This window comes from Corvus brachyrhynchos, unplaced genomic scaffold, assembly GCF_000691975.1.
Source record: "Corvus brachyrhynchos isolate BGI_N302 unplaced genomic scaffold, ASM69197v1 scaffold94, whole genome shotgun sequence".
Classification (NCBI taxonomy): domain Eukaryota; kingdom Metazoa; phylum Chordata; class Aves; order Passeriformes; family Corvidae; genus Corvus; species Corvus brachyrhynchos.
Window position 1 is genome coordinate 9,002,223 of NW_008238330.1, and position 16,105 is coordinate 9,018,327.

Below are 16,105 nucleotides of genomic sequence, written 5' to 3' on the forward strand. Positions count from 1 at the left end.
TTCCCCTGTGTATTGGTTACATGTTTTAATGCTCATTGGAGACATGTATTAATAAATTCCTGGCAGACATCATCAATAATTACAAACTATGTGGAAGTGTTTCTCTCACAAATGCCATACCTGAGGAAATGTTACTGAAGATGAGTCCACAAAGCAATCTATTTGCTTCATTTTCAGTTCATATTCATTCTTCCTGTTCTCCAGTTCCTCTGTCATTTTGTCCAACTATTAGAAACACAGAATTAAAGTAGCTCATAATACACGCAAAATAGGAAACAAAACAGCACTCAGTTCTTTATTTTGAGCAAGCTTAAGTACACCACAAGTTATTTTAAATTAACAAAGACTTCACTTTCATAACTCTTCTATATTTAGCCAATCACTGTAAACTTTCAATAGTATGCAACAAGCATTATTGAAAGCATCTATACATCTAACTATTGTGTAGTTCATCTGAATTTTGTTCTAGTTAGTATTTGATTTTCTTGCCTTGCTAACACAATCTACCTTTCAAAGGGCTTGCTAACACAGAAAAAACCTATTATGAACTTGGCTGGCAAACATCACTGGTCAAAGTATGACTCGATACAAAGACTTTAGTGGTATAGATTTGATCAGTTTCCCCAAAAGAATATGCTAATTTGACAAAAACCCTCCTCTTTCAAAAAATAACTTATCAGAGTCTTCGCCAACACAAATATGCCAGTTAGCACTATGATAGTTGTGACAACTAGAGGTAAAATTTGGACAAAGGTTTAACGTAACTGTTGAGCTCTAAAAATGATGTGGTAGTTTGGAGCTTCTGCAGACTAAACAGCTATCTCTATTGCATAATGATACCATTTGTGGATAAGTGTTAAGCAGAGGAAAAAGTAATCCCCTAAGTTACACTGCTGATAACCTCAGGTTACTCTGTTCTTAAAGGTACTGATAATTTTACTCTGCTATCACAGTAAACATTTTTGTGATCTCTAGACAACATTTCCAAAACATTAAAAGTTACCTAATCTTTGTTCAGAAGTTTTTTAGCTAGACTCTTACTACTTTGCTTTGACAAGAAGGAGCAATGCTCTTCACCAAGAATCCTATGTACAAGATGCTCTAAAATGACAAGTGAAACCTTTTTCAGAAGCTACAGTTAACCACAGCTCCCTCTCAACGACCTAACTGTGAAAATGTCTTTGTTTTACCTGCTCCCTGAGTTCCTGGATTACAGCTTCTTTCTTTGCTATGTCTTCCTGTGCACACTGGAGCAATGCATCATGTTTCTTAGAGGCCTCTGTCAGACTTATCAGCTGATCAGTGGTATGACGCAATTCTTCACACAGAAGGTCCCTCTATTTCCAGTCATTGGATGAGTAAAGAAAGAAGCATTAAAGTTATTGCTCTAAAGTCAGTTGTTTCAAGATGTTTTGTCACTGATGCCAAGATTGCTACCAGCTACAAGCATCTCCCTTTTCCTTCTACTTTCTCATCATGAATTATACCAAGCATTCGTCTATAAAGTTCTTATTTTAGCATGTTTTCTTATTCTTGGTCTTGTTTGCAGAACAAAAACGAGAGCTTTGCCACCACATAGTCAGCTTAAGATTCTTGTGGAAGATCTTTGGAATCAACCACTGTTTTAAAGTATAATGTGTACTTAAAAAGAGATAGAGTTCTCTAAATAAGAAAAAAAATTATAGATTTTAATTCATGCTGAAGTGATTACAGCTTTTTTAGTGCACTGATATTCTGTAGATACCCTGGATTTATTCTAGGATCTGTACTCCCACCCTATCTGATGGGGCATCATACCTACAACAAGGTGTGTTAACCCATAAGGAGAAACTGTGTTTAGTACTTTAAATGCCACCTCAGATTAGTTCCTCTTGTCCAATTAAGAAAGCATGAAGAAATCAGTAACTGAAGTATAAAGTAAAGGAAAAACACTCTAATTTTATCAGGAGTCAGATATACCCAAGGATAACACAGAAACAGGAACTGGCACTTCAGTTAAAAAAAAAAACCAAAAAACCCCAAAGTGATCCATTTGCCAGACAACTCAGCTTTGGGTTTCAGAACGTCACTTTTAGGTACGATTATTAATGAACATAGTCTGCTTATTTTTAAACAGATTTCCACTATGTTTAATGTGCTTTGAGAAACATACACCTCCCCAGAAGACTTTATTGGTGCTATATGATTGGACTAGCAAACCTAATCACAGATGATCTTCTAGAAATTACATGTAAGGAGGTGCTAGTGTTTTTGACTGATGGACATGTTCAACAAAGTAATAGTGACAGCAGTAATAGAAAAGGCAGAGTTAAAGAAAGATACAGTATTAAAAAGCAAAACCACAGTTGAATCAAAACTGTGCCCTAGATCTGTTGCCAGCAGGTGGAGCTTTTAGTTAAAATTATGAGTAAAGAAAAGCTATTACTGAATATAGTGCAGTGGGGGAAGTGATAATGTAAAACAGAATATATTCTTCTACCTATTTTAATTTCTCAGCTGCATCATCTAAAGCTGCCATTAAATTCAGCTGATGATTCCTTAGTGGCCTTAACAAAATTAAACCAGGCTCTTAGCATAGGCTTTTATGAAGTAGCTTATAAAATATTTATGTCAAGTAACATGATAATTTAACAGAATTTGTCAGGTATCTCATGAAAAATTCTTTTGAGAGCAGCTTAACTGGCTATAGTTTGAACTAAAATGAGTTAAAGTTTTACACGAGCATTTTAAGCAAAACCACATCCAATTGGTCTGGCTGAACAAACAATCATAATACACCAATATTAGTGTTTTTACCTCAATGTTATCAGCTATTTCTCTTCCTTCCAAGGCTTCCTTCAGTTCTTCAATTTTCTTCTCCTGATCCTCTATGATTCCCTTGCTTTCTTCTTTTGCAGCCAGAACAATATTATACTTGTACTACAAAAAGCATTAAATTAAATTTTAAAATATTTTAGAAAAACATGTTATCAGGTAAAGTTAGCAACAGAAGACAAACAAATGTACATCACCAATCTTATGATGACAATACATTTAGAAATCAGGGTCAGTGACTAAAACCAGAATGATATATTGTACTTGCTGAATTATACAAACTGTTTTTAGAGATTAGTTGTCAGAATGATACAAAAAGATTATTAACGCAAATTAGCCACCACAATAAATATTACCCACTAAAACCACTGTTAAAGAGATAGCCATAATCAGAAATCTGTCTCATCAACACTTTTCTATAGAACCTTTTGAATTAGTAGTTCACACATAATATATTATCTAAAGCATTCTGTTGATTGCTCTGTCAGTTTGCAAACCAGACCTATTTTAATAAAGCAGAGGCATCATATTTATTCATAGTTATTCAAATACACAGTTATAGTTCTTTATACTTGTTTTCAGATGTAGAACATCTTAATACCAGCAACATAAAAATTCACTCCATCAAAAATGAATTTACAATTCAGCTTCAATTGTTGAGGTCTTAAATTGCCAATTTCTGAGAAACTCTAAATGTGACTGTCAGCTGAGTGGAGTTTACAGGATGTGAGCAGGTCCCTTTAGAGACATGGCTTTTTACCCACCACGTGGAGAGGGTTCAGTTTTTGAGACAGCCTTAGGCATAAAATGTTCAGAAGATTCCAACATGTCAAAACAAAGAAGTTTCCTTCTAAAATACTACAGCAAGTTATACTGTTTGAGACCCATGATAAGACATGTCATTGCCTCCCATTTCTACAGAACGATACCATGTCCTTCAAAATGACAGAACATACATTTATATCCTCGAGCTCTCTTGTCAGCCCATCTATGGACTCAGTTTTATGATTAATTGAAGACCTCAGCTCCTGGATCTGTCTCATCAAGTCAGTTACAACTTCCTGCAACATAAAAAAAGTTAATCCTGATAAAATACATTAAAAAATCTATATAATGTATTACTGAGCTTTTTTTGGTATATAATTTGTCAATCCCAAATTTCAATCAATCATGTGAAAATGAGTCCTCAAAATGCACATGTAAAGAATAAACAGAAAATTTGTTGCTAAATCACTGGCTTTTGTTCTAAGCACTTTAACAAACAACTAAATAACCTGCAGTGTTCATTAGAAGAGAAGACTGGCCTGCTGATTTAGTCTTAGTCTGTAATGGGTTTCTAATAGGAGAACAGAACTACTATAATTTAAGGGTACATTTGCTTGTAATGGAAAAAGGCACATTCAAGAAACACCACTGCACTAACAATGCTAGATGATTCTGACCTTATGCATGTCAGATTTTTGGGTTTATGATGGAAAAAGCAATACTTACCATTGCATCATGCTGGGTAGTAAAGGCACCATGTGTTTTCTTATGCCTGTTTTACAGACAGCACATATGCTTGCACTAGGGGAACTCTGGCTATTTAAGCTTTCATACTGCATCAGTCTTTACATAAAGAAGTGCTTTGATTTTATTAATAAAGATACACATGGTCACATTCTTACAACACCTTTCTTACCTTTTCCATCTGCCCATTACAACAAAGCCCTGACTGGAAGGCTCTATTAATCATCTGGGGAATTATGCATTGTTTAGGCATTGAATGCTTTTTTGTCCAGTAGACAGCTTTACCTTCAATTTTTTTGTTAAACTTCAGGTTTTGTTAACATCAGTTAACTTGTGTTTTCTCTAAATGCGTATCAGTTTCCTACCTCCCTGCAAACTCATGCTAGGAAAAGGTAAGATTTATTTTACCTAGCTATATAGCCAGGATTGCCTAAAAGCACAAAATTACTAAGCAGCAAAGGAAGGCTCTGGTCTTCCATCTCTACTACAGAACATAGTTATCCACAAGACTGTATCAGTAACAGAAATAAGCCCAAACCTTATCTGTATCGTTTGTCTTCTTCAAAGAAGCAATAGTCTCTTCAGCAGCAGTCAGTTCCTGTTCCAATGTCCTCAGTTTTGCTTCCTAGAGGAAATAGTATTTGTGAAGGAGTGTCTTCACTACCTTTGAAGTATGTTTTATAAAGCACTAAGTCATGAAAAAAGCCCAAGGAAGTAAGTAGTTAACCTTACCCAAAAAATTAACCAGTAGCTTAACAAAACAATACGTAGCCCAAGCACTCTACATTTATTTTGCTGGTAATCAACCTAACAGTCAGTACACCAATAAAATTATTATTAATGCCCAAGCAAAGCCATGAACACAAAATTTAGATATTCAAATCTGCCGTTGTACCTGCTGCTCACACTGTGTTACCATTTCTGAAAACGGCTTCTCCACCTGTGCTTTTTCAAGTACTTTCAAGAGCTCCCTGGTGAAAAAAACCACATTTCTAGTGAGAAATATGATCAAAACGTATGAGAACTTTAACAAGAAAAAAGTGATATGAGTTTCTCTATTTGCGCTTAATTTTTTAAGAGTTCTTCAGTTATCATATTCTCAGTGCTATACAAAAGACTAATGGTTTAGTTAATAGCCTTACACTGCTATCAGTGGCAGAACTTTATCTTTGACATGAAAAACTATACAATGAAATTACTTTACATTAAAATGAAGTGCTGCTCTGATTTGGATAAAATAAAAAACCCATCTGGGGGAAAACACCTCTACAAGTGGGAGCCCCATCTGAACAACATATAGCACCAATGAGGTCAGACGAAAATGAACCCCACTGCTAATTAAAACTTACTTTGAATTGTTTTCTTTGTCCTCCTGTAATTGTAATGTTAGTTTTTCATTATGTTCTTTTTCTGTTTTCAGAAGCTGCAAAAGGTTCTAGAAATCAAAACATACGTTTGCTATACAAAGTTACAACATAAGGTCTCTAGAGCAATCTAAAATGAAATAAAAATCTAAACAAATCTCTAAGATGACTGAAAAAAAACCAACCACCCCACAAAACCTTAATTGGAAACTGGAAGATCTTTAGTTGGTCCTGAAGAAGTTCAGAAGTAAACCCTTATTTATATTAAGTAATCAGATCTTTTCACCTGCCATTAATAATAATTTCATATAGCTATGATGTTCCTCAATATTCCCTGTGAAGGGAAAAATTAGAATTTTCAATTGTAGATTAATTTGGGGGCATTTTAAAATACTGTATTTGTTCAAAATACTAAAATATACGAAATTTAAACCAATAACATTCAATCTGTCAGCATTCTTTTAAACATGAATAAGGAAAATTTATATCAAACTTCCTGAGCAGGCACCATGCACCCTGCAGAAACACAGGCAAAATCATTTGCAAAAGCCCTTGAGCAACCTTACTGCTGTTTTGCAGTCACTGCAGTCTGACAGGCTTTCAAGGACAGCACCAACTAAATTGCAGGACAGTGATCCACCACAAGCCATAGATCATTTTAACAAGATCACATCTACTACAAAAATTTTTAAGAAACTGCTTTGTAAAGATAGAATAATTAGTCTAGTCTTGGCTAGCCCTGAGATAAAAGGTCATCTCAGCCTTTCAATGTCAGGATTCTTTTCCAAAGAAGTTTCTTATTCCTTTACTAATTAACCCATCTCCCTCAGCATTTCCAGAGCAATTTCTCCAGCCTAAAAACTTACTATTCATGATGCTGTTGGAGATTTCTGATAGCCTGTGGTTGCAAAAATCTAAATTTGGAAAAAGAATTTGGGTACATCTTCCAAATGAAATCACCAAGAAACCTATTACTATTGTGGAATGTTATCAGTGATACAATAATAGGAATTAAGCAATCTGGGTTCTGTATGATTAAGTCCTTTAAAATCCTTGACTGCCTTACACAAAGCTCAGTTTTCATTGCTTCTGCTTCTTGCTTCCTGTCCTCAAGTTGTTGCTTCAGCTGGTCCGTCTCAAACTTCGCTACCTCCTGCAAATTGTCATAGTCATCCTGCAGGCTTGCCTTTTCTTCAAGAATCTTTTCATGTTCTAGCCTTTATAAAAAACCCAAAACAAATACTCTAGTAAGGGTTTGTGTCCTTATAAAAATACTCCAATCAAATGTATATTAAAATATTAAGATAATATACAGAGTACAGTTACTACAGAAAGAAGTGACTGACATAAATGTTGACTCTTTTTTTTAAAACAGAGACACCAAATTTATGAAGTGCATGGGAACTTGAAGTGGCATTGGCTGAGAAGGCAGAGAATACTTTTTCTGATCTCTAGAAATAATTTACTTCTTACAAAATTCTACTGAAATTTCAGTAGAAATGTCCTGTGTCCTGATAATGGAGTTAATAATTTAAAAAATTTGGTTTTTAGCCAGCTGTTGGACAAAGGACTCTGCTAGAAGGATCCTCAGTATCTACACATGCTTAGTTGATATTTAGGTTATTTATACTATATAAAATCTTTACGTATTCTGGACAAGTTTGAGTTAGTCCCCTCTAAACTGTGGCACTGAAAATTAATTTAATTTTTTACAAAAGTGAAAAGCAAAGAGGGGCAAAAGAGCTGCTACATAAGTGTTATGAATCATGTTACTAAATGAGGAATACTCTTCCAACAGTATTTCTGCTAACACAGAACACACCAGTGAAACCACAGCATTTAATTTCAATTCCAGGTTCCTGGTCTTACAATGCCTCAAAAAATTACTTCAGCTAAGACATGATCTGCTGTAATGCAAAATGTAGTTACATTTTCCAGGAATAAAAACCAAACCCAAAACATAAAACCAAAGCACAACAAACTAAACAAAAACTGCAATGAAACCCAACATAACTAAGTCATGTAAATAATTAAAAACCATACTGATTATCATCTCCTGATAATAATGGCAGTTATTGCAGACAAGGCAATGACCTTTTCTGGCTTTGATACTCAAACTTCAGTTATTTTTTATGATTTCTTTTTGCTTGTATTTTTAGAGTAGCATCATTATGTCATCTAGTTCATGTGACCAGACTAACAAACTGTCTCTTCAGCCACTTAACTTTTGGAGGGCAGCAAGTTTATAGATATATCCTATTTAATGAGAAAATGATACAGCAAAGCAAAATTAAGGTAGCCACATTTTGTTTTCTTTCTAATAATTCCACCATGTTGCCTGAAATAGGCATGAAAGAGAACTGAGAAAAAAAAAAAAACAAACACAAAAACCCCAAACAAACAAACAACCCCCTGCAACAAACAAACAAATCCCAGCAAAGGACGAACATAGAACAACAACTTTAAAGAATACATGTAAAGTGTAAGTTCACACACAGGAGAGGATAATTGAATCACCAGATGCATCCAGAAGGGATAACAAGGCATTGTACTGAACTGCCAACATACCTGACACTGTCCAGCTGGAACTGTACATCCATATGTCTACCAGAAAGCTGACTTATTTCCTTCTCTTGCTTTTCCCTAAAGGCATTATATTCCAATTTTACAGAAGACAGCTCCTTGTCTGCAGACTGCAGGACAATGCGCAAGTCATGGACTTCACTTTTTAATACTGTCAAAAAACCCCAAAATAATTTACATGTTATTTGGAAAACTGTGCTAGATATGGGACACACAATGCTACAGAACCTGCTGGGAAAGTCTCACAAACCTCTGCCCGTTTTCAGTGGAATTACTCTCGAAAGTCACACACAAAAAGGCTTTGTGAATGGAAAAGGTCAATGAAACACTGACTTTAAGTAAAGGTGAATCAAAAATATTCCAGAGAATATCACTGTAATTTCCATAGACAATAGAGGTTTTATCCTTTATTTTTATTTAACATTTTCTCTTAAAATACTGTATCTTGTACCTCCTTCACATTCAGAGTAAAGACACAACCATTTTGAATATTGTATACTGTGCAAGACTAGGCAAAGATGATCTGCAAGTATTAAAATTTCTGCTTTCTTTATTAAAAAAAAAAAATAAAAATCAAACCAGTACATCTAACAATGCAAATAGTTACTCAACATGTGCTATTGTTGACTTAAAACAGAAAGACACCTCAAAACTTTTTATGAAGTTTCAGTATTACAAAGACTTACTATCAGCCTTGCTTTGACTGTCTTGAAGCTGCTTTTCAAGTAATTTTATCTGTTCAAGGAGCTCCTGGCGCTCTTTACTCCAGTCATTCCTTTCAGATGAAAGAAGCTTGAAAAGCAAAGTAAAATTTTTTAAGTAGAAAGGAAGTGTAGGAGTGGCTAAGTCACAGACTGTAACAATAAGATAATGATGTATTAAAGCATTTCATCAACTGATTATAAACACATTTTTCTTTAAATTCAGTATTTGGTGACTCTGAAATCCCCAGAAGTCCAAGGAAAAAAATAATTTGTATAACTGAAGACATTACCTTATCGAAAAAGTTCATTTAAAAGGAACCCAGAGCTTAGGAGTTGACATCACAGATATGAGAAATGAGACTGATCTGGAAAGAATCCAGGCCTTATTTCCTTTCCTATCATAAATCAACCCTAGCAATTAAGCAAGACTTGCAAATATTTGATGGGTATATCCAACTGAAATGAGTATTTTCAGCATTCCAAAGTTTAAAATTTCCTTGTTATTATTGTTGTTTTCCAGAAATCATGAAGTTGGCCAAACCCAACCACAACAGCATTTATTTGCTTATATTTAAGACCAAGCAGGCTCAGATGCACAAGATTTAAACCAACAAAACCAAACTCCAAACTGCAGTGTTATGTTAAATGAACCGTCTCTGCTCACTCCAACTCCAGAGGGGTTGGATTAGATGACCTTTAAACCAAACCATTCCATGATTTTAAGTCCTTGTCTTCCTGCACAGCCATGAGTTATGATGCTATGTAAATTTGTCAAAATGAAAGTAACATTGCAAGACCTCACCAGACAACACAGCAGTATGACTGTATTATAGTTACTTGAGCCTTATATTGCACTGTTCTCTCACCTCCTGTATTTGTGCAGAGTGATGCTCCAGTTTATTAATATGCTGCTGGAGTTTTATATTCTTGCTTTCCTCTTCATCCAGCTTTGTCTGCATTGTGCTCAGTTGCTCCTGTGACACAACAGACACTCAAAATTAGAGCACCCATCTTGTACTTATTTTCACATGCCATATGGCAGTCTGTGCATATTAAATATAAAAACGTCAACAAGTTTCTATTTTTATGACCTGAACCAACAGAAAACAGAACACTCAAAAATAAACTGGTATCTTAAGTAGCTGATTTCTCCTATTTCTAACTAAACTGCCAAAACACAAGAAAATCCATCACTGTATACAAGGACTGAATCCAATAAACACTTAGTTTTCAGACACATGTTTATCTTGGAAAAATAAGGCTTTAAAAAGGAATTATTCAAAACATGCACTAGTTAAACTCCTTACTGAATCTCTCCACTATGGTAAGCATCAAAGAGGGGTTTTGGCTGTTGTGCCAGGGTTTTACATGCACTGAAAGTTAGTTCCAGCTTCTAGAGAGTAGTTCAGATAAATCTGTAGTGCTCTTCTAGGTGACAAAAGACTTTCCCTGCCCACTAGAAAAGATACAAGACAATGTATAATGGTGGACAAGCATTGTTTGGCAGGTTTCTTCAAATAATGCAGTATTAAATATTAAGCTTGTGTATTGTTCCAAATGTAGCTGTCAACTTACAAAGAGGACTCCTCAGAGACAAGTTATCAGGTTTAAATAGAAAAAAGTACAAACACCCTGATTAAACTAGTTACGATATCCAACTCTCAAATCACTTTCAGTATTTTTGTTGTAAATCCTCTTTCAAGTACAAGGTATAGAGAACTGTTTATTGTTAAGTATTCATGAGGGGCTTCAGTTTCCCATGAAAATTAGAATGCACTTGATGAGAGGAAAGCACTTCATGGCAAAGCCCACTTTATTATAAAGTTGCACATACACTTCAGTTTTTATTCAAAACATTCACCTGTGCCACTTTGAGCTCCTCAGCAATAGCTTCACATGCTTGTTCACTCATCTCTGGAGGAACTGGCTCTTTCAGAATGTCATCCATCATCTCTTCAGAACGCTGAAAATCTTCAAAATTATCATCTGGGCTAATTCGCGGCACAAGGCGAGACCTCAGCTGGTACGCTTTAGTTGGAGTGGTTATGTTCTGTTACAAAGATTACAAAGCAGTCTTTATTTTAACTGTAAAATGAAATTAAGACTTTGTCTGGTATTGTATTTCTTAATTCTATAAGCAGAATGATGAAATAAAATGCTCAAAGTGGCTAGCTCTGAACCACTACCACTTTTTCAGATTTGTCATCTGATGACAGTACCAGTCATTTAGTTAATACTCCAGAACAAAAAGTAGGCTATTTGGTTTATCACATATGGAAAACACTCCAGAAAACTAGTTAGGCTAAGGGATCACAAAAATGACAGTCTGTACTCTTGTACAACTCAGGAGTAAGTATGTGTGGACTTAAATAAACTTATGCTCATACCTTAAGACTTTCTCTATGTAGCTTATGTAGCTGAGAGACTTCTCGGCGCTTGTGTGCTTTGGTTGCCTCCAGAATGTTTTCAAGGTGCTGGTTTGCTTTCTGAAGGGATTGAAGTTCTGATTCCAGTTCCATCTGTTTTTTCCTGTTTAGGAAGTATTTTACTACTGTCAAAACTACTCCATGAGTATGTCTTCCTATCAGTAAGAATATGCTGCAGTACTGCCAATGAGCAAACTGCAGCTGAACTTTCACCCAAACACAGAAATGCATTATTTTGAGAAGAAAGGCATCACTGCTGTATTCAAAAGTTAAAAAAACGTATAAAAAATTAAAAAGCTAAGCAGCTTATTTGTGCCTGCATAATGAAGCAAGCAGATGGATAACTAAACATGTCAGAAAAAAAAAAATCCATTACATGGTAAGAAATAAGCTGAGAGCTCTGCAGTTCCTTTTATGAGAAAGTGATATCACCCATACCAATATGGTTTTAAGCTTTAAAAATGTTATCCAGTTATATGAGAAGTCTGAACTGGAGCTTGCCAGGATTTTCTTTAGTCCTTTAAAGACCCTTTTTTTTTTTTTATTTTTGAAAGTGCTGCTCTGTTAAGATTATTTTGCCCTCTAAGAGTACTTTAACTGAAATCCAACAGTTGAGCATAAATTTAGGAATAATTTTCACTAGGTATTTTGCAGAGCTACACACTGTAACTGTGATAGTTGCCATTACTGGCATAATGGCAGGGTCAAAGTCTATAGACAAATGGAAATATACTATTTCATCTCTTGGCAGTTTAATGCAATCATTTTCTCTCACGCTCTTGGCATCTACAACAAAACTTAGCGAACAGAGTAGAACTTTAGTATTGACTGCAATTGGACAGCAGAAAAATTAGCATATGTTGTTTTTGTGAATTTGCTATTTTACTCTACTTTTGTTCAGTTACAGCATATAGTTACACCTGCATGTAAAATTAAGTATCCAGTTACTCTGAAACTGGAAACAAGTTTAAAATTTAGTGAAATTTAATTACTCCAGAGGCTGAAAAGCACGTATCTGTTTGACTTCACTCCACTAAGAAAATGTTGGTAATTGACAATAAAATGCATACATACTACCAAGAAAGCAAGACATTCACAAAACATGGAATACATAAAATAGAAATACACTTAGTGGGCAAAAAAATAAAGTAATCAATATATAAAAATACAAATAGACTATTGCAACTAATGATATGGGACAACTGATGGATTGCTGAATTGCTAACCTCAGATCATACTACTACTATTTATAAAGTTCATAGGATTTGCTACACAGAAATCTAACAGTAAAAATACAGATTTGTACAATTGCCTGACTAAACAAAAAGGATATTAAAAGCTACTTTGAAAACAAAGAAGTGGGGAGCCAAAATTGTGCCTGATGCTTTTAGAATTACACTCTAATTTCACTGAAATCAATAGAAACCAACAGTGTAAGGTACAATTAAAATAAATTAAAAAAAAAAAAAAATCAGGTCCCTTTTGCTTTCCAGGTTTGTATTACATTTGCTGGAAATGCTATTTTTCTTGTATCTGCAGTAACAAGATTGCAATTTTTCAGAAATGCAGTTAATCAAGTGAAGTCATGTATTATTCACATGCATATGAACACTGAAGGTATTAGTTAGGCCATTCCCATTATCTTGTGCTGCCCTCCAGGAGAATAACAACAGTAAATTCTTTACTACTTTAATAAGGGCATAGTAGACCCTTATCTCACATTTAGATGCCAAAGCAAATGGACATAAATGTACTACTGACACCATGTCTTTGCTCTGATTTGAATTAAACCTTTGTTCCCCTAACAAGATAACAGTATTATAATCTTTGAAATTGAGGTTAAAAATTAATCAACAGGTCAGCCAGAATTTTCTGGAGTGCTTGGATTCTACGTTTATGGTGACTCAAACTTGCAGACTTTAAGTGATTATATTAAAAACTACTGTTGCACAAAAACAAACCCTCAAAATACCCCTCTCATTCTCCCCCACCCCCATCAACTCTTACTTCCTGTCAGTGCTTCCACCTGTAATATTTCAGTTACTGCAAAACCTTTGCTCTACATGGAAACTAAGCCAAACTCTCCCAGTGCTGTTAAGCAGGTAACTACCAGAATTAAAGGGTATGTCCATCTCCTGCATATTGTGAAGCATTTTTTTGCATCTAACTATCAAGAGTGGCTTTGGGAAAGACAAAGAAACCTCCAACAGCGCAGACATACCTTCAGATTTAATGATGGTTGTGCCATAGTCTGGGAATAACCCAGTTCAACAGGAACATACTCTGTGTGCATGCCATTATTCTTAACCTGGCCCTCTCTTACATGCAAAGAACAAACCTAGTCAGTATAATCAGGATCTGAGTCTTTCAAAAATCAATATGAATAATGACTTAAAAACATTTAATTACAGATATTTCAATACTGTTTTGTCTCACTTGGTTAGCTCTTTAAATTCTTCATATTCTTGCTTTGAAGTTGCCAGTTCAGCTTGGGTCTGTAGCAGACGAGCTTTCAGCCTTTCAACAGATGCCAGCGAGTTGCCTTCCGCTGACATGGTGGTGGAATATAAGCGGTGACCTAAAGAACAAACACAGACCCTCTGAAATCACAGAGCTGCTCAAATACCTAAAGTTTTACTAAAATGAAAGTGTTTGTGGGCTTTTGAACAGCATAGTAGCAATTGAGATTGACAAAAATAGGTATTAGAAACAGCCCAACATGAAAACCAGTAAAATATTACTGCAGTCTTCATGATAAGTAAGGACCACAAAATGAGATTATAGATGGGTTTCACAAGATGCAAATCCAAATTCCCTATTGCTTGAAGGCCAACATGAATACAATTAAGTAAAATTGTTTTAGCAGTCTTCAGGTACCACTTTGAGGAAGGCAAAAATACATCAAGACATTTTCAACACTATACTGCACACAAAAGAAACACAATAAGCATATTTAGCTGGGAAACATTAGCATGTTTTTACCTCCAGTACTTTTCTCTGTGGCTGAAGCTTCCAAAAAAGCTTTTTCTAGCTCTGCAATGGTCTGAGCATCAATTTCTTGGGCCTTTTTAACTGACTGTAAAGAACGAAGTTTTTTATTCTCCTCTCTGAGATTATGGTTCTCCATGGCGTACTTTGCAATTCGTGGGTGTTGTTCCATCTGTGGTAATCAATATTTTATTCAACAGTCTTGATTTTCCAGACAATGCTATACCTACCTAGCTGTTACTCTACTACCTTTAATAAGGATTAAACTGTAATATAAAAGGAAAAGAGGTGTTCCCTACAGTGGTTAAAGCTACTCATTTTTTGGTTAACTTTCTTACTGCCTTGAAATCTACTCACAAGACAGCAAGTTTACATCTTATGTGTTTACTCTTTTACTTGTATTAAAGCAGTAGGATGCTTTTCTTGATGCTCTTGATACCCTTTTCAGTTTCAATTTTGAACTTTGGCTTTCTTAACACTATCCTTGCATGCCATAGTAATGTTTCTGTAGTCAATAAAGGACTGTCCTGAACTTCATTTCCTCTCCTCCTTCCTTTCCTTTGAAGCTCAATTATGAGCTACAGATTCATGCTACCCTGCCAAGACATTTCCTCTTTTTCCCTACTTGTGCTTGGAGGAAATTGTTTTTCAAGAATTTGCCTTCTCTCTTGAGTTTCTTTGTTCTTCAAAACTGCCTCACAAATGATACCACACCTATCCAGACACCCGAATAACCCAAAGCTGTTCTTCAAACAGCTCCAGGACCATGACACCCCTTACATGTCCATCTGGCATGTGTGTTATCCCTCAGAAACCCTTGCATTATTTGCCATATGAATGAGGATTTGTGATTTGGAGACTTCCTTAATTTGCTGAAAAGAGACTTGGTCCTCTGCCTAACCCAGATCAGGTTGCCTGTGGCAAGCTCCCATCATGACATCACCCTCACTAAACTCTCCTCTTAAAATTCAAGCTCTAAATCCAGCCATTGTCTCTTCCATAGGGAAGCTCCATGCATTTGAATGCTTCTATAAAGGAACCCACCACCCAACCTCTTTGCCTGTCTTTCCTAAAAGGCCTTTATTCACCCACCACAGGACTACAACACACAGGCTATTCTCACAAAACAATATTGTTCCAGAAAAGAAAAACCAGACTTTACCTGTTCTCTGAGTATCTGCACTTCCTCTCTCAAGTCATTGAGGAGATCACCTTGCTCTTTTGGCAATAAAATTCCACCAGCCTCTTTATGTAATCTCTCCAAGCGAACAATATGGTCTTCCCGGAATTTAACTATCATTTTATTGGACTGAACAAATTTTTCCTTCTTGGCACACAGTTCTTCTAGCTGAGCAACTTTTTCTAATAAATTCTTAGAAAGTACAAATAGAGATTAGTGAATTTTTAAGGTGCCCATCTAACACACATATGCACAGGCAGACCAATCATGCAAAATCTCAGTTAACAGTAATTTTGTGTATATACAGACTATCATTTGCAGCAGATTTGTAGAGAGCAACAGCTCATACCAAGAACCCAAATTAAACAACATGTTGCAAAAACTGTACTTAGAAACTCCAATATGATCTGGTAGAGTAAGTATTCAGTTAAACACCTCAGATGCACATCACTAGGGTGCCTGTTTCAGTTGATTTTCTTTAGGAAAAAGCCCCAAACAATCCATTTGGCTGTTTCAATACTACACCATGACCAAAGA

The 16,105-nt window shown here is 35.4% G+C and overlaps 1 protein-coding gene across 1 annotated transcript in view; it reads right to left on the reverse strand.

Annotated features, from left to right (window-relative positions):
• KIF15 (kinesin family member 15) overlaps positions 1-16,105 on the reverse strand; it is a 33,902-nt gene that overhangs the window by 7,378 nt on the left and 10,419 nt on the right. Inside the window, exons 12-27 of the mRNA XM_008633966.2 lie at positions 15,551-15,760; positions 14,383-14,560; positions 13,837-13,978; positions 11,362-11,503; positions 10,836-11,024; positions 9,841-9,948; positions 8,957-9,062; positions 8,256-8,421; positions 6,754-6,904; positions 5,673-5,758; positions 5,219-5,294; positions 4,862-4,948; positions 3,771-3,875; positions 2,797-2,919; positions 1,191-1,337; positions 121-225 (exon numbers count right to left, since the gene is read on the reverse strand). Coding sequence (XP_008632188.2) covers positions 121-225; positions 1,191-1,337; positions 2,797-2,919; positions 3,771-3,875; positions 4,862-4,948; positions 5,219-5,294; positions 5,673-5,758; positions 6,754-6,904; positions 8,256-8,421; positions 8,957-9,062; positions 9,841-9,948; positions 10,836-11,024; positions 11,362-11,503; positions 13,837-13,978; positions 14,383-14,560; positions 15,551-15,760 — 2,121 coding nt within the window. The remainder of the gene's footprint in view (positions 1-120; positions 226-1,190; positions 1,338-2,796; positions 2,920-3,770; positions 3,876-4,861; positions 4,949-5,218; positions 5,295-5,672; positions 5,759-6,753; positions 6,905-8,255; positions 8,422-8,956; positions 9,063-9,840; positions 9,949-10,835; positions 11,025-11,361; positions 11,504-13,836; positions 13,979-14,382; positions 14,561-15,550; positions 15,761-16,105) is intronic.